The sequence below is a fragment of the Botryllus schlosseri genome, chromosome 7 (genome assembly GCF_051294905.1).
Source record: "Botryllus schlosseri isolate E-star chromosome 7, Bs_hap1, whole genome shotgun sequence".
Lineage (NCBI taxonomy): Eukaryota > Metazoa > Chordata > Ascidiacea > Stolidobranchia > Styelidae > Botryllus > Botryllus schlosseri.
This window is the reverse complement of record NC_137242.1, coordinates 3,222,148-3,247,084: the sequence shown is the minus strand read 5'-3', so window position 1 is coordinate 3,247,084 and position 24,937 is coordinate 3,222,148. Positions and strand designations below refer to the sequence as shown.

General features: G+C 40.0%; 2 protein-coding genes across 3 annotated transcripts; both read right to left on the bottom strand.

Moving 5' to 3' along the window:
* Positions 1 to 1,518: 1,518 nt before the first annotated feature.
* LOC145443803 (phosphatidylinositol-3,5-bisphosphate 3-phosphatase MTMR6-like) lies at positions 1,519 to 15,940 on the bottom strand. The gene is made up of 12 exons (XM_080321769.1): positions 15,759 to 15,940; positions 15,474 to 15,670; positions 13,497 to 13,588; positions 12,838 to 12,990; positions 10,662 to 10,803; positions 10,479 to 10,602; positions 7,534 to 7,776; positions 6,001 to 6,176; positions 4,576 to 4,776; positions 3,499 to 3,660; positions 2,564 to 2,688; positions 1,519 to 1,988 (listed from the first exon to the last, which is right to left on the bottom strand). Exons 1-12 carry the CDS (start codon positions 15,780 to 15,782, stop codon positions 1,792 to 1,794), a joined length of 1,836 nt encoding a protein of 611 aa, XP_080177895.1. The 5' UTR covers positions 15,783 to 15,940; the 3' UTR covers positions 1,519 to 1,791.
* Positions 15,941 to 16,758: 818 nt separating this feature from the next.
* Positions 16,759 to 24,935, bottom strand: LOC145443807 (eukaryotic peptide chain release factor subunit 1). Of its 2 annotated transcripts, none has more exons than XM_080321772.1 (2): positions 24,912 to 24,935; positions 16,759 to 18,639 (listed from the first exon to the last, which is right to left on the bottom strand). In XM_080321772.1, exon 2 carries the CDS (start codon positions 18,609 to 18,611, stop codon positions 17,307 to 17,309), a length of 1,305 nt encoding a protein of 434 aa, XP_080177898.1. In that variant the 5' UTR covers positions 18,612 to 18,639; positions 24,912 to 24,935; the 3' UTR covers positions 16,759 to 17,306. The 2 variants fall into 2 exon arrangements, with proteins under 2 accessions (XP_080177898.1, XP_080177899.1); XM_080321773.1 differs by lacking the exon at positions 24,912 to 24,935 and adding an exon at positions 19,705 to 19,728.
* Positions 24,936 to 24,937: the final 2 nt, after the last annotated feature.

Sequence of the window (24,937 nt, the reverse complement as noted above, 5' to 3'; positions counted from 1 at the left end):
AATGAATTAATGTACTCCTATAACTGTTGAAGTCTGAGATATCTGTGCTCGATCGAAGTTGGGTAATGGTTCTTTGAACTCTGGCTGCATGCCGGACACAAAGAAACAAAGTACTATTATTTGTGCCCGAAAACAAAAAATAACCTCTACAGAGTCGCTATAATTTGACGTAGTAAGCAAGCAGTGGAGAATTGCGGAAGAATATGACCATATCATCATTCAAGACCGAAAACAGTCTGCGGGCCGCTCGAAATCATGTCGCGGGCCGTATGTTGCCCGTCCGTGTACTAGAGGAAATGCTCAGGGTTGGTCGACAAGTATCTTTCAGACGTAACCACAGAACTGATTTAAGCCTTCTTCAGTTCCTAGTTCCCCCAAGGCAAGATTGCCTTCCTCTCTTTCGGCTAAGAGCAGTGTTAGGGCAGAGAAAACAAAAAAAATGAGCAGATAATCATTCACGGGGTGGCGTCACACCGAAATCAACTCACTTGAAGCATCGCAAACACTATAGTCGCGCCATCAAGCACGACACATCAACACTAAAATCGCAGACGGAATTTTCAAACTCAGACAGACAGGGTGAGGCACAACGTACAATTCATTGATTCGCAAATTGATAGAAGAAAATGATTTGAGGTCGACTTCAACGGATTCCTACGACTAAAAACAATTCGGTCCTGTGACCAAAATCGTTTCCGCATCAGACCATACCGAGTTTACCGCACGGCCAACGCATAAGGCATCTTTTTAGTTGTCAAAACTACGAGTCTCGCCTTTTGACTGAAGATTTGCCGCATTGTTTGTTCGAGCCCGATCGTTTGTGTACGCGAGATACAGATCACGCAGTAATCGAAATAGAGGTGATTATTAGGGGTGTTCAAAAATGACTTTTTTTCTCAAATTGTACTGGCTACTTGATAAAATTGTTAGGTTTCCTAATTTGAGCCTACTCACCAAATTTGGTTCAATTCCTACCAGTAGCAATATTAAGCTTATTTAAAAAAAATTTAAAAATTATCTGTTCACTCCATGAAAGTGTTAGGTAGTCTATAGAGACGATGCTCAGCAAATATGATCGAATTCCAACCAGTGGAAGCGGAGTCATTGCCGTCGAAAAATTTGGATTCGAATAAAATAGTATTTACGGTGGCCAATTCTTCAATTATTTATTTTAGCTGAGCCCACCGTAAATACTATTTTATTCAAATCCAAACTTTTCGACGGTATTGACTCCTCTTCCACTGGTTGGAATTGAGTCAAATTTGGTGAGAATTGTTTCTATATACAGCCTAACACTTTGATGGGGGTGAACAGAAAAATTTGAAATTTTTTTTTGTTGATTTTTATATAATAAATAGTTCTACTCCTGTAGCAATGCGGCTACTTGATGGAATTGAACCAAATTTGGTGTGTAGGCTTAAATTAGGTAACCTAACAATTTAACCAAATAGCCAGTAGAATTAGAGAAAAAAAGTCATTTTTGAACACCCCTAGTGATTATGCAGGAATCAATCAATACTTGCGGCCGACCGACTGATCATAATGTACCAAGGCGATAAAGTGGCTGGACATGTGAGCCAAGTCAAACGCAATTAGTCGCGTTCCACGGGGTTCGCAATCGGCTGGGCCGGCGACATATAACAAACAGAACGATGGTACAGATATAAAACTGACGAGCATGACCAGCTTTCCGGCTGTCTTCGCGTGGCCACGTTTATGGCTGCATGGAAGCAGTCATTCTGATATATGGCATCGTATGTTTCCCCCCTCCAAAAAAAAAAATGAAAAAAGTTACGCCACCCCATCAAGCACTTGCCAATTGTCGGAATCAGGGTCCGTAGATGCGTGACTGTTCTTGGAGGGCGAACCACCGTGTTCTTCTGTGTCACAGCAAAATTTAGAGTCGCCGCAAGTGTCCGGACTCAGGGTAACATCCGATTGTTGATCGACAAGCGCGGCTTCGTCAGCCTTATTGTCGCGTTCTGATTCTGGAATTACCGGAATTGAGGCAAACGATTTTGTGATTATATCAAAGGGGCACTGCGATCAAATCACGTGGCCTCAAATTATGGATGAAACTGAATTTTTTAGACAGCAAAAATTTTCCTTAGCCATTCATTGTATTCAAAGCACAGCTAAAAGATTTTACACGCGTTACTCTTTAGTCTAGCTAATCTCTATGACATTGAGTCCACCAGTCATCAATTCATGATCTTCTGAGAAATTTCTGGTACTCATTACTTCACCGTTGCACTTTTTCGACATAATCAAGCAGGGAATTTTAGATGTTATGAAGGAAATGTGTCTTATAAGCCACGGCCGCTTTAGTTACTGTTTGTGCCGTACGGTGAGGGTTAAGAAGGGAAGACGCGTAACCTCGACACCACAGAGATAATCCAGAGTGGATGGTAACACTCGTGTAAATCTTTTATCTGCAATTTGAATGCGGATAATTTCTAAGGAAAACGATTCGTACCAAACCAAAAAATTATTCACGATTTAAGACCGCGTCATATTTAGAGCGCAGCGCCCCTTTCAACAATTATCCGTCAACGCCAATTACCGGGGCGATTTTGAATTGCTGGTTTCCGCAGCAGCTTGATGGTTTCCTCGAGGAGATGATTTTCGTTATCGAGCATGGCCAGGGACTCCTCCATACTTTCTCTTTGATGGATCCCAGTGTCAAACCTGTGAGTACGCAGGATTGGTCAAAGTAGCCGGATTTGCTACTCCAGTAGCAAAGAAGGTCTCAGAAGTACTCGAGTATCTAGTTTCATAAGTAGCATGCTTTCAACAGTTAATCAGAGGTGGTTACTTTTGAAATGGCAATGACTAACTCAAAATAATTGAAATGATCGTTGCTATGCGACGTTCTTTTCAATTCCCTACGAGTTGCTGACGTTTACCCAAAAATATTCGTGTTTATTTCAATATCAAAATATTATCCGATCATCAATAGAATATCAAAGTCTCGTTTGCTAAAAATGCACAGCACCGAACTCATGTATTTCATGTGATTGACCACTTGCAGGATTTTTGAAACATCGTACTATAACAGTGGTTCTCAACCTTTTTTTAGACACGCCCCCCTTTTTCATAGTGAAAAATTTCGCGCCCCCCTTATCGTCATATCACAAAATCCAACTGGGATGCTAGCAACCCCAACAGATTGTTTGGCGGCATGGACGGTTATGAATGTTGATGAGAGAATAAAAATATATCAAATTGGGTCTATATAGAGAGGAACACGCGTGCATTGTAGACATTGTGACCGCTTCTTTGCGCCCCCCTTCAGATGTTTCACGCCCCCAGGTTGAGAACCCCAGTCCTATAATAAAATGGGGCTACAAAATCAAGTTTGCTCAAAATGCACAGCACCGAACTTATTTCATACAAACAATGTGCTAGTTGATTTTACACATTATATAAAAATTGCAATTACACATGTCCCGATGTCATCCAACACATTACACCAAGGCTAAGGCAATGCTATCCCACCTGTTGTACATTCCCTTCCAAAACCTGACCGCTTGTGGAAACGGCGACGGAAGCAACAGCTGCTTTGTCTCGTTCTCAATGGCGGCGCTGTAGAGAGGATTCTTGTAGTTGCTCGTACGCTTCCAGAGCAAGGCCCACAGCGAGTACGTTTTGCCCTTCAAGCTGAGAAATGAAAAATAGTAAACAGGGGCATCATCAATGTTTTATCTAAGCTGCACAATTGCGCAGTCCTGACACGGTCTCTGTGCAGTGCGCACAGACGGCCCATTGTCATTGTGAATCATAAATGGTCACATGAAACAAATAGGTTGACATGGTGTTATGCTCAACGTTTCCCAATATCCTCACTGAAGCAAGACTGCATGGGCATTGGTTCTTATATTAAGAAGCGCACAATGAAAAATTGTGATGTAGACAACATTGTCAGATTGAAGCAACACGTTTTGTCACCAGCAGTGTACGCACAACTTCAGTGTTGCCAGCCAACAACTGCTGCTGTTGAACGTTCTTTCTCTATTCTTAGCAAGCTACTTAGCAAGGACAGACACTTTCTACCCGAGAATGTAGGAAAGTATCTTTCGTTGTACTACAACAAATTTAATTTATTTCTACCATAACGTGTGATGTAACTACTGGAATTCCTCATGTGTCCAGATTTTGTTAAAATTAAGTTTTTTCATGTAAAAATTTGTCAGTTTTGAAGTCAAACAAGTTTTATCAGGCCCAACTACTTCGTTAAGGACAGACAGTTCCAACCAGAAAATGACGATAAGTAGCACGATTCTGACATTATGTGGGAAAACACCTAATTTACATACACGAGATCAAAACTTGATCAAAATTAAGTTTTTTAAGGCCAAAAAATGCCAAAATTTTCATTTTTTTTCTAGGTCAAAATCTCTGTTTTCAGGTAAAAGTAATCGCACTAGTTATGATGTCATGATGTGTTATACTCGATTTAGAATCGGATCACTTACCACTCGAGTTTACCCAACCCTACTCATAAATACTAGAAACTAGATGTGTAAGTAGCCAAACACATAAAGCTCTGAGCGTAGAAGCTCTGCGCAAACGTACTTGTATGACAACCTTTCCCGTTCGCAATTCCCAATGAAAGTACCGAACTGGCAAGACATCGCGTGGTCGTGAATGTCCAGCAGCAGTCTCTCGTTGAATTGAAAGGACGCCGGGTACATTCTCATCAGCTGCCACACGGCGTCGATAAACTGAGTGAACACCGGCGAAATTTCCTTGGAATCGCCCTCCAAATGTCCGAGCCTAAATTGTAATGTATGCGAGGGTGTTAATTGTGTTAAATCCCAATAAATTTATAGAGTATATTAAACTACGGAAGTATATATTACAACTCATATAGACCTATAGCAGTGATTCCCAACCATGGCTCCAAGGTAGCCTTCTTGCGACTCTGATTGAACTCTAACAGACGGCAGTTGTTGTTTGTGTTTCGATAAATAGCTATAGTCAATTTCTGTATATGAATGCTAAAATGAGATTTTCTTTGACATGTCAAAATAAGTTGAAATTTTGTCAAAATTGCAGCGTTAGGTAAAAAAAATGCCACAAGTTTTTTGCAACCTGTATTTCGTTTTATTGTAGATGTTTGCCGGTGAGCTTATCAATTGACATTCTACGACTTGTAGCCTCCTTTATAGGCTTACCGGCCGATTGTCTTCCCATTGTGAATCATAAACGGTCAAATGAAACAAATAGGTTGACATGGTGTTATGCTCAACGTACCGCGATATCCTAACTGAAGCAAGACTGCTGGGTCATTGCTTGTTATATCAAGAAGCGCGTGATCAAAAATTGTGATTTAGACAACGTTGTCAGAGTGAAGCATTCTAATATCATGTGCGAAAACACCTAATTTGCATACATGTCAAAATTTGGTCAAAATTGATTTTTATCAAGGTCAAAATGAGGGGTACTTTGGCTATGTGTCAACCAGAATGGGTTAAAGTAGTAGTAGTAGTAGTAGTAATGTCATAAATTTCTACTCAATTACCAGTTAAAGTAGAGTAGAAAAATTTTTATTCATTAAAAATTCAAAATGTACTGGCTACCCCACGAAATTGTTAGATCGTCTAAAAACCATGTGTAACAAATTTTGCTCATTCCAAGCGGTAATCTAAGTTATTGGAGCAATAATAGTCTTAACGATTGGGAATTCTATCATAATTTATCATAGAATTACCGACCGTAAATACTATTTTTTCGAATCCATAATTCTCTGCCATAATAACTTCGCTCCACTGGGTTGGAATTAGGCCAGATCTGACGTGCGGCATTTTTCCAGTCAACCAAATTATCTGCCGTAAATACTATTTTGTCGAATCCAAAATTTTCCGCAATTAAAACTACACTTCCATGGGTTGTAACTAAGCCAAATCTGACGTGCGGCATATTTTCAGTCAACCAAATTTATAATTCGACACTCAAACCGAGGTGTCGACATCCCACCGACACCACAATAACACTTACCTATCGGTGAATTTGTGACCAAACGACAGCCATTCTTTCTGTATGAGCGCCAAAAAGCCTTCAATCGTACGATAATGACCGTCCAGCATGATAGCCGACAGAGAGCAGGTCTGGGCGGTACGGTCCCAGCCGTCGCTACAGTGGACCAACACACTTCTGCCCTCCCTGCCTATGGCCTGAAAATTGACATGATTGTTAATGAGTGGAATTGCGGTTGCTATATAAGTTATTCCAACTGTTTGAAAAAGGATTGGTGCACAGCCAAAATTTGTCAACAATCAATATAGGCTGCTACATGGTTCCAACCAGGGTTGTAACCAAGTCAGAAGGTTCCGAGTCACTGGTCAATCTCACTTTTCTAATTTTGACTCGAGTCAAGTCGAGTCATTTTCAATTCACCACCGAGTCAAGTCTGATTCCAAGTCAGTGATTCTGAGTCATAGCGTTTTGATTCGAGTCCAAGTCATTGTTCAGTTTTCAGTTCAATTCTGTTCAACCACTTTTTACAACTCCGCTCGAGTCATATAATGGCTTGCATTCATAATACAGTAATTTTCCTCAGTCCCAACAGTTTATGACCCTATTTTCCAAGTATCAGGACTGATAGACGCAGTACCAATAATGTGGTAACTTTATTATTCTTCGAAGTTACAATGACATGTCTGTCTTGGCCGTGCTTGTCTCGAGTCATGCACAATGACTAGAGCACAAGTCGAGTCAACACAAAACTTGACTCGAGACGAGTCAAGTCATTTTACGCATTTGAAAAAATGACTCAAGTCAAGTCAAGTCACCAAAAAATCGCGACTCGATTCATGTCATTACAATCAGGGTACGCTGACCAATTGGTGTCTGTACTGTTTGAGATTTACTCAATATGAACAACATTAGCGAAACCGAATGGATGCAGTACACGATATCCAAAACCCATCCCAGAAATTACTGTATTTCATAGTTTTGTGCTGTCTTTCAATTTCCCTGTAGCATTCTATTTATCGAAGACATTCTGGGAGGTACAAAACTTCGGTATACAATTGAATAAAACATTCATATTGAAATAAGCCTCAATATTGTTGGCTGACACTCGTCAGGGGTTCTCATTGTAAGCAACTAGTAGAGTATTGAAACAAACACTGTATGTTGTATCTATACATTATGTACATATATATGTTGTATGTATGTCGTCTTTTCAATTCTCTACTAGTTGCTGACGATAACCCCTGACGAGTATTAGCCAAAAAGATTCGGGTTTATTATAATATACCGGTATGTTATCCAGTAGTATATTGAAGATCTGTACCTCAAAAGAGTATCTTCAAATAACTTTTGGTGTGAAAAGCGTATATTTTTGCTAATAAAATCTGATCCGACTACTTGTCTCAAATCATTAAAATATTCATCAAGCGCCAGATGCACAAATAGTCTTTAAGTCAATTTAGAAGCACTGTCTCGAATGAAAACATCTGCAGTTGAGGCAGGCCACTACTCCAGAATTTCACAGCTCCAAGATTTTATATTATATTACAATCTTACATTAGCGATGAATCTTGACACTTGCAGCACATTGTGGACGTGTCTCAGCCATCCGCTGCTATTCAGTCCGTCCAGAAAGCTGTTCATTGACGCGTTTGTATTGCTGCACACTTCGAGAAGCTTCAGAAGGCTGTTTCTCATCACGTGAATGTTGTCAATGCCCAGGAAATGGTACTTTATGTTGTCATAGAAATCCGTGTTCTCGTAACCCTTGCCCTGAGCCCTGTTGGCTACGGCGTTGATCTGCGACATGAAATATGGAATGAGTATAAATAAAGGGCAAAAACAGATTGAAGTTTGTCGTGGTTTAAATTCACGGGAGTGACGTGGTGGCACCGCCACACGTAAGCGAAGAAAACCACACAAAAATTGTTAAATATGAACTAGAACAGGGCCGCTTAACTGGTGGACCTTTCCAGCGTTGAATACGGACCTTATCTATCTCAGTGTTTGCATTGTTTTTTAACAAAACCAAATCCCTTATTGATTTGAGTCTACTTACAGCTTCGAGCCAACGTTTATAAACATGAACTTTATAATAGATAGATTTCACATCTGTATGACCAGCGAAGCGACCCGCTCTCACCACTTTAGTACCAAGATTTAAGCGGCTGGCACCGGCAAGTATTTCTGATTTTGCTTCACTTTTCAAAACTGGACGCGACGCGACCTTAAGGGGATGCGAAACCAACAAGTAATATATCGTTGGATTCCGAATGCCAACACCTAACCAACTACGTCAGACTCGGACTGCGCGTTTATGGTGAAACCCTCTACCATGTTTAGATAGTATTGATCGAATTAGTTGTGCAAAAGCGGTCAATCAAGGCTTGTTTGAAAGAAGACATCTCTGTCTGTGAATAGAACACATACTTATTCGCACTAGGTTTACGCTGGGGACTATATGGAAGTAACCAAAACTTGTCTATTTCTACAACAAGGTTATCTTGTCTTCTTGATTATATACATGATCGGTTGCCTTGCTCTCGTGGCGTAGTTGGTTAGGCGTTGAAATTAAGAATCCAACGATATATTACTTATTGATTTCGCATCCCGTTAAGGCCGTGTTTTACAGTTGTAAAGTGAAGAACAAATTTTTCGGAAAACCTGCCGATGCCAGCCGGTTAAAAAAAATAGCAAGGAAGAAATGTTGATTCTCCCACTTGCTGTGACTATGAAACAATAACTACATTTCGCGTAATGCTTTTCCTGATACACCTTACCGGATTTTGTATATACTTATACTGCAATACATTTCTATGAGTGTAAATTATTTCATGAGAGTTATACCGGAATTTAGCAAATTTTAAAGTTTGGCCTAAATACCTTTGCTAACACCTGTAGGCTAACTTAAGTGGAAGCATTGGATAGGTGTACTCAGAGGTGGTCAGAGATTTGGCCCACTGTATTATGAGGGTAATCAATGTGGTCTCCGAGAATATTCAAGAATAAGCAGTAATTTCCAAAGCGGGCCAACATTAGTTCAAGAAGTATTGGCAGCTTAATCCAGTAATAATTATTGACAATAACGTGCTAGAAAATATTTCCTGCAGTCTTGAGAATAGGGATATCTATTGGCCCTTGGCAATTTCGCTTGGTATGAAGATGGGACACGTCCTGTGAACTAGTCACCATTGATGTCGAATTGCAATCTTAATTAAGTACTCGTAGGGTATTGGGGCATGGAAGAAATTCATTGCAGACCACATGCATTCAAAACAGTCAGATTCGTCAACTATGCTTTTATTACGTCATTGAGCTAAAACAACAGTGCACTGTTCTACAATATTATGTTACTATTGCATAAATATTCTTCACGCAGTCAACGCAAGGCCAGTTGAAGGATTATCGAAGTTGAAAGTGTTTCCTGTGTTGCTCATGATCATGCCATGATTATGATTATAAGCGTCAACATATCATAACTTCTACGGGCCACTCAAAAAACAAGGAAGTCTACGATGTGCCACTGCACGATATAAGTGTTTACACGGAAACGGCTCAAGATGATCCCAACAAAAACATTATAGAGTCAGCAGTCACAACCTTACTACAAGTTTAATAATAACGGACACCATAATGCGGCCATGTTTGTAACAATGATATCCTAAGATAAATTTGATGTTTTTGACATTTTTGACATTCATCCAGGGTTGTAACCAAGTCACAAGTCAATCTCACTTTTATAGTTTTGACTCTAGTCAAGTCGAGTCATTTTCAATTCATCAGCGAGTCAAGTCCGAGTCCAAGTCATCGAGCAGAGGGCGGAGTCCGAGTCATGGCATTATGACTCTAGTCCACGTCATTGTTTTGACTGCTAAGTTTCCAGTTGAAGTCTTGTTAAACCCACTTTGTATTTAACTCTGTTTGGTGACGTCGAATGATTTGCATTTATAATATACTAATTTTCCTCACTTTCAGCAGTTTCTGGTCGCATTTTCAAGTAGAACCAATAGACGAAATCACGTTAGTGTGGTTACTTTACTATTCTTCGAAATTACAAGGAAATGTACAGTGTGCATGTGTAAATACTAGTGGTAGTCTTGGCCGTCTGAGTCTCGAGTTATATGACTTGGTTCGAGTCACGCGCAATAACTCGAGTCATTTTCACATTTTAAGAAAATGACTCGAGTCAAGTCGAGTCATCAGAAAATCGTGACTCTAGTCATTACAACCCTGCATTCATCACATCTAAAACGCTGCCACATTTCCATTAAAACAGTGGTCCCTCCCTAACCTATTTCAACTCAACCCAAATTTGGAAAAATATTCTCATTGGTAAAATTCACTAAGTGATTTTCAAACAAAACAAAAGATTATAATGAATATTTACTGCAAATGAGTGTGACCTTAGTTGTATGAATCAGGTGTGTGTCTTGACGTCTGGCGAACCCCAGTACAGAACCACTGGTTTAGAAGGATGCACGTGCATACAGATATCAGCTCACCCTTGGCCGTGTATCCACGATATACATGAAATCCCGCATCTTCGCATTGGAATTCAAAATAATCTTCACATACATTTCGTCATCCTGCGATCGTGAATTTAATCCCGACAGCGGCTGGCTACATCTGAAATACTCGCACATCAGCACCGAAATCGTACAAATTTAGAAACGGAATAAAATAACCTTGATATAGTAGCTCCGTTTGGATGCAGGTAGGACAGAACAGGCAGACGACCTTTACTACGGAAGGCCGCACTACCTTTTAGTAATTCATCGCTTGCCTTGACTGGGACACACAGGACTTGAGGATATGTGTCGCACAGCTCTGAAATGACAGAAACAAGAAAGTGACACAACACGAGAAAATAAGATTAATATACACTAAACATATTGATGGTGGTAGACAGTGACGTTCATACGTTCAAATATTTGAGGGTGACATAAATGACAAGGCAAAAGCTCAAGCCTATACCTTGGTCACTTGAAATGTGGAAATTTCCGGGCACATATAGAAGAAAATGTTTGTGGAGACTCTTGGACAGAACTTCACTATCAAATTTAACTGCATATTCATATTGAAATAAACCCCAAATATTTTCGGCTGACACTCGTCAGCAACAAGTAGAGAATTGAATAGAATATTGTGTATCAACATCGTTGTAGGCTATATCACCAAATATGACGTCATCGACATGAAAATTCGAAAAATCAAGACTAACAGATGGCTCAAGCTCAAATTACTATCTTTAGAAGAAAATGTCCAAAGTATAAACAAAGCAATGTAGTTTACGAATTTAAGTGTCACTGTGATTGTGGCTACGTGGGAAGAACGTCAAAGCTCTTGCAGGAACGCATAAATCAGCATGTCCCTAGATTCATTAGAACACGCTCGGTGAAAAGCTCACCCTTGACTCATCCGCTCAAGATTGATGCGGAACAATTAAAGGCCATAAATTCTGCAATTGGCAAACACTTGTTGGAGTTGGATAATCCCGCCTGTGCGAAAAATTATCGAGACGACAGATTTCGCATACTCGGAAAGGGTCGCTCACACTTTCATTTGTGTGCCTTGGAGTCAACTTTTATCAAAATACACCAGCCAAGGCTGTGTCAACAAAAACAGTTCGTGTACCATCTAAAAATAGTACATTGAACGCTCTCGTATTCGACATTTCGTGCTGGTGACGTCATATTTTGTGTTACGATTGTTGATATACGCTGTTCTTTCGAATTCTCTACTAGTTGCTGACGATTACCCCTGACGAGTGTCAGCCGAAAATATTCGGGTTCATTTCAATATGAATGTACTATTCAATAGTATATTGAAGTTCTGTACCTCAAAGAAGCTGTTCAAAGTATAAACACCACGACGATTTCACGTGTAATGATACAGGGTACTTTGTAATTGAATAGTATATACCAGTGGTTCCCAACGTGGGCGATATCGCCCCCCAGGGGGCGATTTGGTGGTCTAGGGGGGCGAAAATACCGAAAGGGGCGATAGGGGGGCAAAAACGGACGAAGGGGGCGATAGGGGGCGAAAACAACGGAGGGGGCGATGGCACGTTAAAACGGCGACATGGAGTCAGGACCGTAACTGCCGCACCCCAAACCCCCAATTTGGGGGGCGAACCCGAAGGGGCCAAAATTATTTTGTGAATTAACATAAATTATGGAGTGATTTTTTTAGAAATTCTTCCATCTTTTTCAAAAAATTTTCCCGCTGCGCGCGATTTAATATTTTAATATATATTGATTTGGGGGTAGGCTACCCTTCCCCCAACAGCAATACGCATGATTTATGGAAATGGAGACTTCGGCGACGGCCATTACTGCGCCACGACGCTTCAAGACATATCAAGTTATAGGCCATGTAACATACGGCTCCGAGAAGTATGTCAGTACGATCAGCAGCGAGAAGACCTTGGCCGAAAAGGAATGCCCTTGTGCTGACCGAAAACTTCAATATATATACATATGTGTTTAATTTTCCATAGGCACCCCAACGAGAATTTAGCTGTAAACATGTAATTTCGAGGTCGAGCCGAAAGGTTGACCTTTTTCAGTTCCCAATATTTGGGGGGCGATGATCGGTGTGTAGCTTCAAAAGGGGGCGATGAGTCGAAAAAGGTTGGGAACCACTGGTATATACGATACATATTGAAATAATCCCGAATATTTTCGGCTGACACTCGTCAGGGGTCATCGTCAGCAACTAGTAGAGAATTAGGAAGAACATTGTATGATCAAATGACACAGGGGTTAACATCCCAATCAAAGAGACGTCACTTTTTATGATGCACAGATTGTAGCGCCCAGTGAGTTGCAATATTTGCGATAAAGTATATTTGAAACTTACTAAATTGTCGGTTGATTTCTGTAGTAGCCCAATATTTAGTCGGTAAACCCATTCTCATAAATTCCATCGATAAATCGAACATGTCCCATCCATCCTTCTGCTCTATCGTACCTCTTGGATTGTAAGAGAAGGCGTACAGATCATCAACCTTTGCTGATAAACGAAAACATAAAATATGGAATAAAGGCAACAATGCAATTTTCAGATAAAATGATTATCAGTCAAATCATCACACAAGGACTATTTCAGCTCTCAATTGATTATGATGCAATGATCCAATTCTCTTTATGTGAAGTGATTGATAGTTTGATATCAGCATAAATTGGTGCACATAGCCTACCACTCGGGGCTAGCACATTTGTGCTAAATCAGATAAGCCATCTTTACTATATTTGCCAGACAAAAATTACTCAGGACTGTTATTTTCGGGTATAAAATGCAATATTCAAATATCTGTGATGAATAAAGACATAATTATTCCAGAAGTTTGATGAAAAAAGTAGTCTATGCCTTATGCACGTAATTATGGCACTTGTTTCGACAAGAATATGCTGCAGCCTGTCAATGACATAATTAGCCAATAGGCCTACCCATTGAAACTCAATCCTGCCCCTGTAAAACCTACAATGACTATGCCTATTATGGAAGCGATCACTTACTTGGTTTTGAAAGTTTCAGTAGAGACAAGAACAACTTATGGCAATCCCTCTCATCATTCACCATAAACGTAAATACTTGGAATGTCTTGCACCTAAAAACAGAAAGAAGAATCACATTTCATGTTGCACAAATCAATATTAAGTGGTACCATACGCCTACCATAAAAGATTGTGATGTGTTTTGAGTTATTAGTGTAATAAAGCAATGACTATGGTCATCACAGTGATATATTGAAAGCAGTTTATCAATCATTGTTGACAAAATCAATGTTGAGTGGTAACGTAGGCACATGACACAAGCTTGTGATATGTTTTGAGTTCGTAGTGTGATAAAACAATAGGTATGGTCATTAGGTTGCCGGAGAACCCGGCCCTACAAACTCGGCCCTCGGAGAACCCGGCCCTTGGAGAACCCGGCCCTCGGTGAATTCCGCTCTCGGGAAATTTTGAAATTAAGTGTATTCACAAGTATTAATATGAATTATTAAACTAATAATGTTATTATCAACTGATTTGTCAATCTTGTAAGGAGGTCAGGGCATGCGTAGATCACGCAGTCACGGAGTGATCAGATCACGTGATCACCCTTGCGTGGTCGGCTCAGTGTTGAATTGACTTGGCGAGGGGCGGACGTGCGACATACTCGTATCTGTTCATGGCATCGCATTGGGTCTTATCGCATTGTACATTGTGTGTGAATTGTTCAGATGAAAAATATATCCCAACAATTGTTATTGCTCACATATCAACCACGCGTGGTCTGCACGTTATTGCAACTGTAGGTTGAGGTGGGGTGTTAGGGTAGTTGGGAAAGGAGACATTAGGGTTCGGGGCGTGGGACATTAGGGTTGCCGGAGGTGGGATATTAGGGTTGCCGGGGTGTGATATTAGGGTTGCCGGGGTGGGATATTAGGGTTGTCGGGGGTGAGATATTAGGGTTGCCGGGGGTGGGATATTAGGGTTGCCGGGGTGGGATATTAGGATTGCCGGAGGTGGGATATTAGGGTTGCCGGGGTGGGATATTAGGCCAAAGTTGCAAAGTTGCGGCATCAAACTCCAAGTGCCGAGTTCCCTGGCAACCAATCATGGTGAACCGGTAGCATGCGTGGTAGATTCTTCGATATCAGGCTCTCGCACTGGGAGATCTACCACGGCACGTGATTGTTCCCTACCTGAGAATCATGTCACATTTAATGCATTTTTAATTCAAAATTGTTCGAGGGCCGCATTCACCGAGGTCCAGAGTAGTCGAAAAACACCATGAATACCACAACAAGTAGACCACGCGTGCTTGATATACAAAATTTCGAGTTTGTCGAGGGCCGGGTTCTCCGAGGTCCGGGTTCTCCGAGGGCCGAGTTTGTAGGGCCGGGTTCTCCAAGGTCCGGGTTCTCTGGTAATCGGTCATTATAGTGATAGTTTATAAATCATTTTTGACAATAGAGTAGAGTGATCCTTGTACTTTAAAAATATCTCAACATTTTATGCCATCCTAAAACCAATTGGAACTCAAGTGCAATTTATAAGCATCGGGATGTAATTCATTTCAAGGCGAAAGCATTAGACTCCTGTTAATGGAAGAAATTACAAGTGTTAGGTTATTGTGTTAGTGTGTATCTCCTACGAATGCTATACACACCAATGTAACAGTAATAGTGACTTTACTTGTATAGGAATCCAGCAAATTATTAAATGATGTAGCCTTCGGTCACATTAAGTACATGCTGATATTGTAGGATTTGATACTAGGCCTATAATCTCAGTAAGTATACGATGAACCTGCACAACTTATGTTCAAGAATAACACCAATATGTGTACCGAGTAGAAATGACCAATGACTAGTCTTAGCTCTTAGGATACCTATCTTTACACTAAATTTTTATTAGATGCTCTACACTTTGTGACTTTGCTTTTGATTATACAAGATCCACACTAACACATGACAGCAAAGTCATCCCTTTAAATGAAAATATTACTTGATAACGATGGGTGATCCAGCCGTTGATATACTGAGCTTCTCAACGGAACTGATATGCGTATGTACAATCCATATCTCTTTGCTTCTGTCATTGTTCACGAATATCAGATGAGTGGTTGTTAAATACAGCATTCCGTCGATGCCATTGCGAAAATTATTCAGAGAGTTTTGTTCGATGAGTTTAACGCGTTCCACCTGCATCGTAACGATGAAAAAAGGTGATTTTCGGAGAATTTGATACCATCGTCATTGTTTACAGATTACAGCTTTAGCATTTTCTTACCTTGGGAATCTTGATGAACTCCATCTTTATAGTCCCATCAAAGGAAGAGTGGAAGGGAGGAACTAAAAAACTATTATTCTATCTTGTTGGTTTGTTAATTTTATGGCGAAATAACAACAGTAGCCTTTACGACTGCCAGGTGACGGTGAGGGAGACACTAGCAAACTAACAACTCTCGATGTAAATAAATTCACTTTTCTGAGCGCCGATGCGTAACGATACATCTATAACCAACGAGTACGCATGAAGACAACTGCGGTTAGGTTTATGTGTATGATAACCAGTAAATTCGGATAAGTAATTTGATCAGAGATAAATTAGGACGTACTCTAATTGTTATGACGTGTGGGTACGGTATGGGCGAGTATTCCAATGCAAGCACAATGTTACTGAAATGCCGATTTGGGTCGAGGGTTTCGTATATTTAAACAATGGCACTTTCGCTTCCACTTATGCAGGTAATGTGCGTCACAGCGAAGACTTTTTGTCTTTTAGTGATCTTGATATTGTTCAGTGTCTTTGTAACCTTTCGAACGGCTTTCACCCACAGTATGTGTTGCTTACATACGATATATTTGATGCTGCAGTCGCAATGATATTTATTATATAGATCATTGCGCGTGTTCCGCGATTCCTACTCGTGCATCATAATTAACCTCCCGTATTACTCGCATTCAATGTATATGCTGTGTACGCCAGTTTAGAACATCCCCACCATAAAAGTGATCGAATATCTATAGAAATCATTAAATCGGCATGAGCTCAGCTTTTGCTTCTCTTGGCAGCAGCCTAAGCAACTTTCGAAAGCTGCTTGCGGAAAAGTTGACTTTTTTACTAGTAGTGTTTCACCAATTGTGATCCCATTATGTATCATCGTTTATTGAATCAACTGTCTGGTCAAATTTCGTCTAATTGGCAATTGTAAGGTATGTAACTGGGCAACTGCTCTTCCCAATTTCTCCTTAGTCACAAAGTCACTCTTTGCTCAGAAACAAAACAATTACCGAAATCCCTTTATTCTGCTATCAGTCAAATGCACATAAAGAACGATTCAACAACAAAACAAGCCAATTCCATCTCCGTTTTACTGCAATATATACTCCGCAAATCATCAGTCATAAAAAATGATACCAATAGGCCTATACCAGATTACAGTAAGACACTGTTCATTTACCCATCAATTAGATTTCTAGAGACCATCAGTACAATAACACCCATGCAAGCAAAGAGGTGATGTCACACAATCAAATTTATATCGCTTTGTGTTGCCAAGTTATAACACGTGGCTTTAGTGAGGTATATCCTTTGACGGCATTAACAATATACTATAGAATTACACATGCCATAGATAACACCGTCGGCATATAGACAAGAACGGCTGCATGAATGCTTGTTCGTCATGGCATTACGTTGTACATATCACAATAATAGATATGTCTATCGCATGTGACTCCACGTCTTTACACAAAAACAGAACATGTCGGGAGCGCTCCATGATCCTGATCGATCAAAATGTTTCATTTATGACACTCGTTTACATGTCATAATTCAGTAGTCGTCGTAGAGGTCGTCATCATCCTGAAATTCCATGCTCTGAAAATCGACACGGTACCTCAACATTCCCCCGATTCCACCGAAACCCTTCACAAACTGTGACCCCTCCTGGGAACGATCAGTTACGATCTCAAGCGTGGCGCCAAACTTTTTGTAATTGTTGGCAAACCATTCTAAAAGCGAACAACTCTCTACCATTTCCAATTCCACGCCAGTGTCTTTATCCGTGAAATGGGTCTTGTCTTTTTCCTGATCTGGCCTCAGAAACAGTACCTTTTCTTCATCTACCGCGTGATTACGCAGGACGTATCTCATTATGTCCAGATTTTCCCATACGATAAGTATTTCAACAGCACCCATTTCCAGTGCTTTCAGGGTATCGTCAACACCGAAACAATACTTTCCAGTGTCTTGTGAAATCTCATCGAAATATCTCCCGATCAATTTTTTCTCTTGAATAAACTTGACATTAGATAGGACTTCCGCCGACAATTCAATTGCTTGGTTAAATCCGTTTTCTCCTCCATAAGATACATCGACTAATTTCAACACTTTAGCTTGGAGTCTTTGATCGAACATATCAGACTGGCTCAACTCTGTTTTGAAATCAGCAGACCCAGCTAGTACAAGTCCAGTTACATTCGGACGGTCGTTTGTTATGAACAACGTCACGGCTGTCTCGGCGACTTTGCGTACATAATTGTGACGCTTTTCCATTCTAAGACGGGCAAAACGAAGAGCCGATTGTCCTCCCCTGCCATGTTTTTTAGGCAGGTCGACTGTAAATTTATGCAAAACGTCTCTAGTGTTTCCTTGTAGAGTACCAAATAAAGAACCGTTTCCGTCCATGATGATAAAACCAAACTTATTGTCGTCGGAGAGAAGCGCAGTGAGAGCTTCTGTGTGAAATTTGTTGTCACATAAATACAAGGACGTGTTGATTGCTTTGAATGGTTCAAAATCAATGTTAACTTTTTTTTCTTTGCCTTCATCCGTAACGATAGTACCACAATATACTACAAGTCCGTTGGGGGGCACTTTGTTGTATAACTTCAATCTTTGTTGTACCGATGTGATCGCGCCTAGGACTGAGAGTCGGTTTACTCTGCTTTTAATGTTTGAAGCGGTTCCAAACTCGTCAGCGAGCATTTTCGCGACTCGAGATATTTGATCTTTCGGGGGTATGATGAGAGATATCATGCTTGTGCCGTTACCGCGAGCGGCTTCCAGGCTCTTTATCAGTTTTTTGATCTTCCAAATCTCAACATTGCGATCGGCGGTGGTTTCGGCGTCTGCCATTACCAGATTAGCATACAACGAATTATATCTGAAAAAGAATTTCACAAAAATCAATGCTTGATCAAGCGTCATTGTGAAAAAGCACATCGAAAATAGATGCATATGAATTTGCAATAAGCCGACATATCACGTCTAAAAGCTGACTTCAAGGTCAATAGGTCATCATATCAAACCAAATTTTATCGGGGCTATTCAATGGCTGAAATAAGATAATCAATGACTAGACAAGGTAGTCACATTCTTACCCAATACCCACAGCATCATTCTCAATCTCAAATATTATGTCCTTGATGTATTTCCCTTTCCCGCAAAATCGGGACTCCAGTTTAAGAAACTTCTATTCTAAATGAGTACGGGTGTGCATCAAATATTCATGGCTAATGTTGATGACATATTTTGGAGACGACATCAATGTTGGGATTTTGGGGGTTGGCTAAGTTGAGTTTGGGATCGACAATGCTGATATCAATTTCCGTGTAGTTGGGAATCGCAGAACACATCACATACGATTCGGACTTCTTTTACAAGTGTGATATTGCCAGTAACTCATTCTAGCACATACACCGTATCTACAATTCCTTTCATTATCTTACACAATGATTTATATTCCAGAGCAAGGATCAAATCATACTACAATTAATTCACAGGAAGTTCGAAGTTGTATTCTCAAATCTCAGATTTCAATCCGTCACTGATATGCTAGCTGAAACTGATACCATAATGTAACTGCACTATATATCATTACAGGACGCTTCATTTATCAATTATTAGAATGACCTGGTCACTGTTCTGGCACAGATTGACAACTTTTCAATTACCACACACTCACAATGAGATCTTTTGTGAATTTTTAAATCACCATTCACAAGATTTTTCAAACTAACCCCTTAAATAGATGTTGAACAATCACCAATTGAGAACATATAATACTTTCTATTCTATAGCTGTCACACAAAATGAATAAACCCTTGTGAACTGTATCGATTAATCCACTCATACTATAGATTAACACACATATATAATCCTGATACTCGTACCCTATATAGTCACAAACCGTATCAAATGTTTCATGCGTTCTCAATAAAGTACTAACCCACACTCTGAATAAAATTCAACGTTTACAGAAACCGAATTGTTCTTTCCAGACGGGCCGAATGTATTCGAGGGCTTGGAGGTGATCCACCCTACTATTGCGAAATAGTCAGGACATGCTTGCCACGAGCCACCTCTCGAAAGAACAAATTCGCAAACGGAAATATTTAGCTAGTGGGGCTCTTTTGTTATGTTCACACAGCCCATGTATCGCAGGTATCAGATTTATGGTATTTTACAATATTGAGACACTGTGGTAGAAGTCTCAACGAGTGAGCGATGTTGAACAATAAAAGAACACCCAAAGAGACGGAGAACTTTATAATAAACTAGTCATATCTATTACACGAAGCCATTATAGAATAACCTTATTCGCTTCAAAAATACAATGGGAAAATGTGAAAACCTGTGTACCATAAAATCATGAATGTATCTTTTAGCAAATATTTATTATTATTGGGAAATCACGGGGTATAACATTTTTGCGTCTATAGAACCAAATTGAATTGAATTTCCCATATCAATTTAGCTGACGACATGTATGAAGTTTGCCAGTGAGGGCGGCTGTTGCTCGACACCTTCCTGTTCCTATCCTATTGCCTATTCTATCGCAATCGTGCGGTGTTTGGAATGGAATAAATTTCTAAATAAACGTACGAACGTGGGGCTAGATCGGCATTGTCTGAAGATACCAAGTTACAGATTACCTATTGTAAATTCGACTATTGACATGCGTAGACCGTTGAGATTTGCGTTCATCGAGATTTGCAAATGCACGACGACGATACAAAATACGAAGACTAGGCCCCTGCTAAACGACGGATCATATATTTTAGTCCGCTCAAGACACATAATGCACAATGCGGTAAACAGTAGATAATGCTATGTAGTGGAGGGATAGGAGGATGCCGAAACGTCAAGGCTTGTTGTTGTGTATCCGAACCGCCTGGCCTCCGTCCTTTGCGGTAAGACCGAGGTCGACTCCGGAATTCCTACCTAAGATGGAGGTTTATCTAGGCTAGGGTTGCCACACATCCGGAATTTCAGTGTTCAAACTGCGCCCGGAAGGAAATTCTAAAATATGCCTAAATGTCCGGAATTTTGAAGGCTTGAAATAGGATCAAAATGTTTTCGTAAATCCAGAGGTGGTCAGTAACGAAGTACTTCTACTTTTTTGAAGTACTCAAGTAGTTTTTCTCTACTTCTAATATTTGCTCAAGTATAACTAATTTTTGCTACTTCTACTTCTACTTCATAATATTTTGTGTTCTACTTACTTAGTTTTCGCTATTTTAAGTTTGTCAAGTAGAAGTAGTTTAATCCTCCAATCAGGAAGATAGCCTGAGGAATTTCGGTGCTGTTTTCACGGAGTATCAACAATTAATTTTCATAAAAGTTGAGTAAAGCCCAGAATTTTCGTCGCAGTTCAGGCACTGTGGTTATGGAGTGACCAATATGATTTCACGAAAGTATCGATCAATATATAATTTAGGTAGCGGGTTGCGTGGTTCCGTTCACACCGTATTGTCGCCCATATGAAATATTTCATCACAGTATATATGACCCATCGACCATCGTAACGTTTGAAGCTGATGTTTCGCAATCTAGCATTTAAATCATATCGTAGTCTAGCAGTATAGCGTGTCCTAAACTGGAAAAGTGGGCTTTGACTTTTTTTAAAGTTTTAGACCTGTTTTAGCATGCAACCATTGAAATTTTCTGGACTAAAGACTTTCAATTCCCAGTATCATACTTTGAGTTCCAGTGTTGGGATGACTCGAGTCACCTTTTTTCGTATGACTTGACTTGACTCGAGTCACTTTGCAAAAATGACTTGACTTGACTTGACGCCTCAGAAATGCGGATTGACTCGTGACTCGGAGCAAAATTCACGAGTCAATTTCAAGTCATTAAGTAAACGGTGTCGATTAAATCACCCTATATAATGTATGTTTTGGTTGTTAGCGATACGCCGGTGTCACTTGCGAGAGCAACCAGTCTTCAATAATTGTAAGTTTCACTGATCATCCATTGTTACATCACAAATAAATTGACCGCTTACGAAACCATCACACCTACGTTGTCGTAGTAGCAGTAGATTTGTCTAATCGCATCGTATCTCTGTTTCTTAGGCAGCTTAGTGCTTACATTGCGCAGTGCTCACCTTTACCAACACTCTTGTATGATTTAAATCGCACGAATATAGTTTATGCCTTTATATTCTCACAGAGGTGTAGGTGGGTAGTGCCTATTGTACCACATCAATTTGTTCAACTCTTCGAGGCTTCGTATTCGATCCTTTATGTTGACTGATAAAATCAGACTGTAGCATGTAGCTATATACAGTTACTCACGTATTTTATTATCAGTTCAACGTGTGCGTGAGCGATACAACACCTTTTTGCATGAATATTTAACTTTATAATCGTCATTTGATTCAAGATAAAGGGCCAATTAATCTATCCTTCACACAGTTACCAAAATGTAATGACTTTGGATCATCACATATACTTCGAAAATTCAATTTGACTCAAATCGTGACTTGACTCGTGACTTGACTTGACTTGACTCGACTTGACTCGAGTCACCTCCAAAAAACGAGCGACTTGACTTGACTCGAGTCACCTTTAAAAATCGATTGACTTGACTTGACTCGAGTCAAAATGTGCAATGACTCGAGATGACTCGTGACTCGAAGGTAGTAACTTGATCACAACACTGTTGAGTTCTAATTAGGATCAGTTCTTTTGTCTGGAGAGCATGCATGTTATTGTTTAAGTATAAAAGCAAGCCTTTAATCTCCTTTAATCCGATACCACTTCTCCGTATTGCACTTCGACTAAACTACGGGCCTTATAATATAGGGGCGGGTGTCATATCATATTTTCTGAAGCGTGCTGTTCAAGTAAACAGGGGATTAGTATCGCATTTCCATATCAATACTATTATTTCCATCCCATCATGCGGACGAACGCTTATGCTGTCGAAAATTGGATACCTGCTGGTATGCATCGCGTAGCTCAATTTGCAGCTTTTGACAATCAATGCGAACGAATTACGATCGTTTTCACAACTACTTACTTGATTAGATTTAACGTCAGTCAATTCTACTTCTACTTCAAGTAGTTTTAGGTTGCTTATGGAAGAAGTACTTCTACTCGTACATGAGTAGATTTTTCCGTCGCTACTTCTACTTCTACTTGAGTAGCTTTCTAGACTAGTTTGACCACATCTGCGTAAATCAACATGAAACGATATTATTATTGGGAAGAGTTTTGACACTTGAAATTTTTCTTCGCGCCGCGCGCGATTTTTTAGCGTCACATTAATTTATTTTAATATGTGGATCACCACCCTCGCAAACATTCAATAAAAAATAACCATCATTTACTGAAATAAATTTAATTGTAATCGCAATTATGGGAGAACGGAATATCCCTAGAGTCGGTCAAGGCCATTTAGATGCTTAGATAGTGGTTTTAAACATGGGGGTCGTTTACCTTTATTCTGGGGTTCGCGAAGATGTTGAACGTAATCAGCTTCGAAAACAGGCCATGAGTAAGTCTGTGCAAAAGTGCTGACCGTATTTTAGTAAACTGCTTATCATATTTTCAGCTGCGCCACAGAACATTTTCGAATTAGAAATATATAGAGTCGCGACCACAAAAGATTGAAAACCACCGGATGAGGGGTGTTCAAAAATTACCTTTTTTCTCAAATTATACTGTCTCCTCGATAAAATTGTTAGGTTATCTAATTGAAGCCTACACACCATATCTGGTTCAATTCCCAACAGTAGCCGCATTGCTACAGGAGATGAAAGTTATTTCTTTATTATATAAAATGGATGAACTTTTTAGAAACATTTCTGTTCACCTCATGAAATCGTTAGGTTATCTATAGAAACGATGCTCATTTTTTTAGGGGTCCGGAGGGGCCACAGCCAACCTCGCCCCGTGGGGATAGTTGTGCCTACAGCTGAGATATTCCACCCAGCTGTAGGCACTCCCCGGTGGTAATAGGGTTACTAAGTGTCCTAAGAAACGATGCTCACCAAATTTGGCTAATTCCAACCAGTGAAAGCGGAGTTATTGCCGTCAAAAAATTTTAGATTTGAATTAAAATAGTACTTACGGTTTCTTTCATTATTTATTAGAAGTGTGCCCACCGTAAATACTATTTTTTCAAATCCCAAACTCCGCTTCCGCTGGTTGGAATCGAGCCAATTTGGTGAACATCGTTTCTATGGACAACCAAACAAATTCATGGGGTGAACAGAAAATTTTGAAATATTTTTATTCATTTTTATATAACAATAAATAAATAACTTTCTTCTCCTGTAGCAACGCGGCTACTGGTTGGAATTGAACCAAATTTGATGAGCAGGCTTCAATTAGGTAACCTATCAATGTTATCAAGTATAGCCAGTATAGAATTTGAGAAAAAAGTCATTTTTGAACACCCCTAATGTGCAACTTGCTGGTGCGGACCGGCATTTAGTTTCATAAATAGTATTATCCGTGTGATATGACATGACTTTACGATGTACGTACAATTACGATCCCTGCATTTTCGGAATCATCGTCCACCAGCTCTACCGCTAACTATGATCGCACGTGGACGGAGAGAGGACCAAAATTTTTTTTGCAATATTATGGACAGATTACATTCACAAAATTTAACGACCAGATGCATATTGCATATAGCAAGCTCTCCAGAAGTTGTACCGAATGATGGGCTAAAGATCAGTGTTTATTTGGGCGGGAGGGAGTGAGCTGAAAAAAAATGTTGTTTAGGTTCTGGTTACAACGCACAACCACATACTCCGGTTCCTGATCCAGATCCTGACCACCTCTGGCAAAGGGCAAAGCCTTGCTAGTGTTGACAGACAATGTGACATGCCTCCTCTTAATTCAGCTAGTGAGCGCTAAAGAGTGTCCGGAATTTGATCCACAGATATATGACAACTCTAATCTAGGCTCTTCCTCGCCCCGTGATCCACGTAAGCGGCGTCTTGAAAAGCCTAGAAGTGGGCCTTGCTACAAGTCGGTAAGTACGGAATAAAAAATCCTCTTTAGAAAACTTCCCGGATTATTATCCGGTTTCCGTACATCCCTACCAAAAGTGTACCCATAAAACTGAGAAGCGAAAATATATGATTTTCAGCGTATTCTATGAGTCTTTCACTTGCTCCGTCTGTTTACAAACCTTTGGCCCTTTTCGCCGTATATGCG

Bases quoted from the DNA above. Each gene is read 5' to 3' on its own strand.
- LOC145443803 (XM_080321769.1), bottom strand. From the start codon at position 15,782: ATGGAGTTCATCAAGATTCCCAAG. The intron at 7,777-10,478 runs GTGAGCTGATAT...TTCATGTCGCAG, and splicing joins TCGTGGATACACGGCCAAGG to ATCAACGCCGTAGCCAACAG. The intron at 2,689-3,498 runs GTGGGATAGCAT...GCGTACTCACAG, and splicing joins TGGAAGGGAATGTACAACAG to GTTTGACACTGGGATCCATC.
- LOC145443807 (XM_080321772.1), bottom strand. From the start codon at position 18,611: ATGGCAGACGCCGAAACCACCGCCGATCGCAATGTTGAGATTTGGAAG.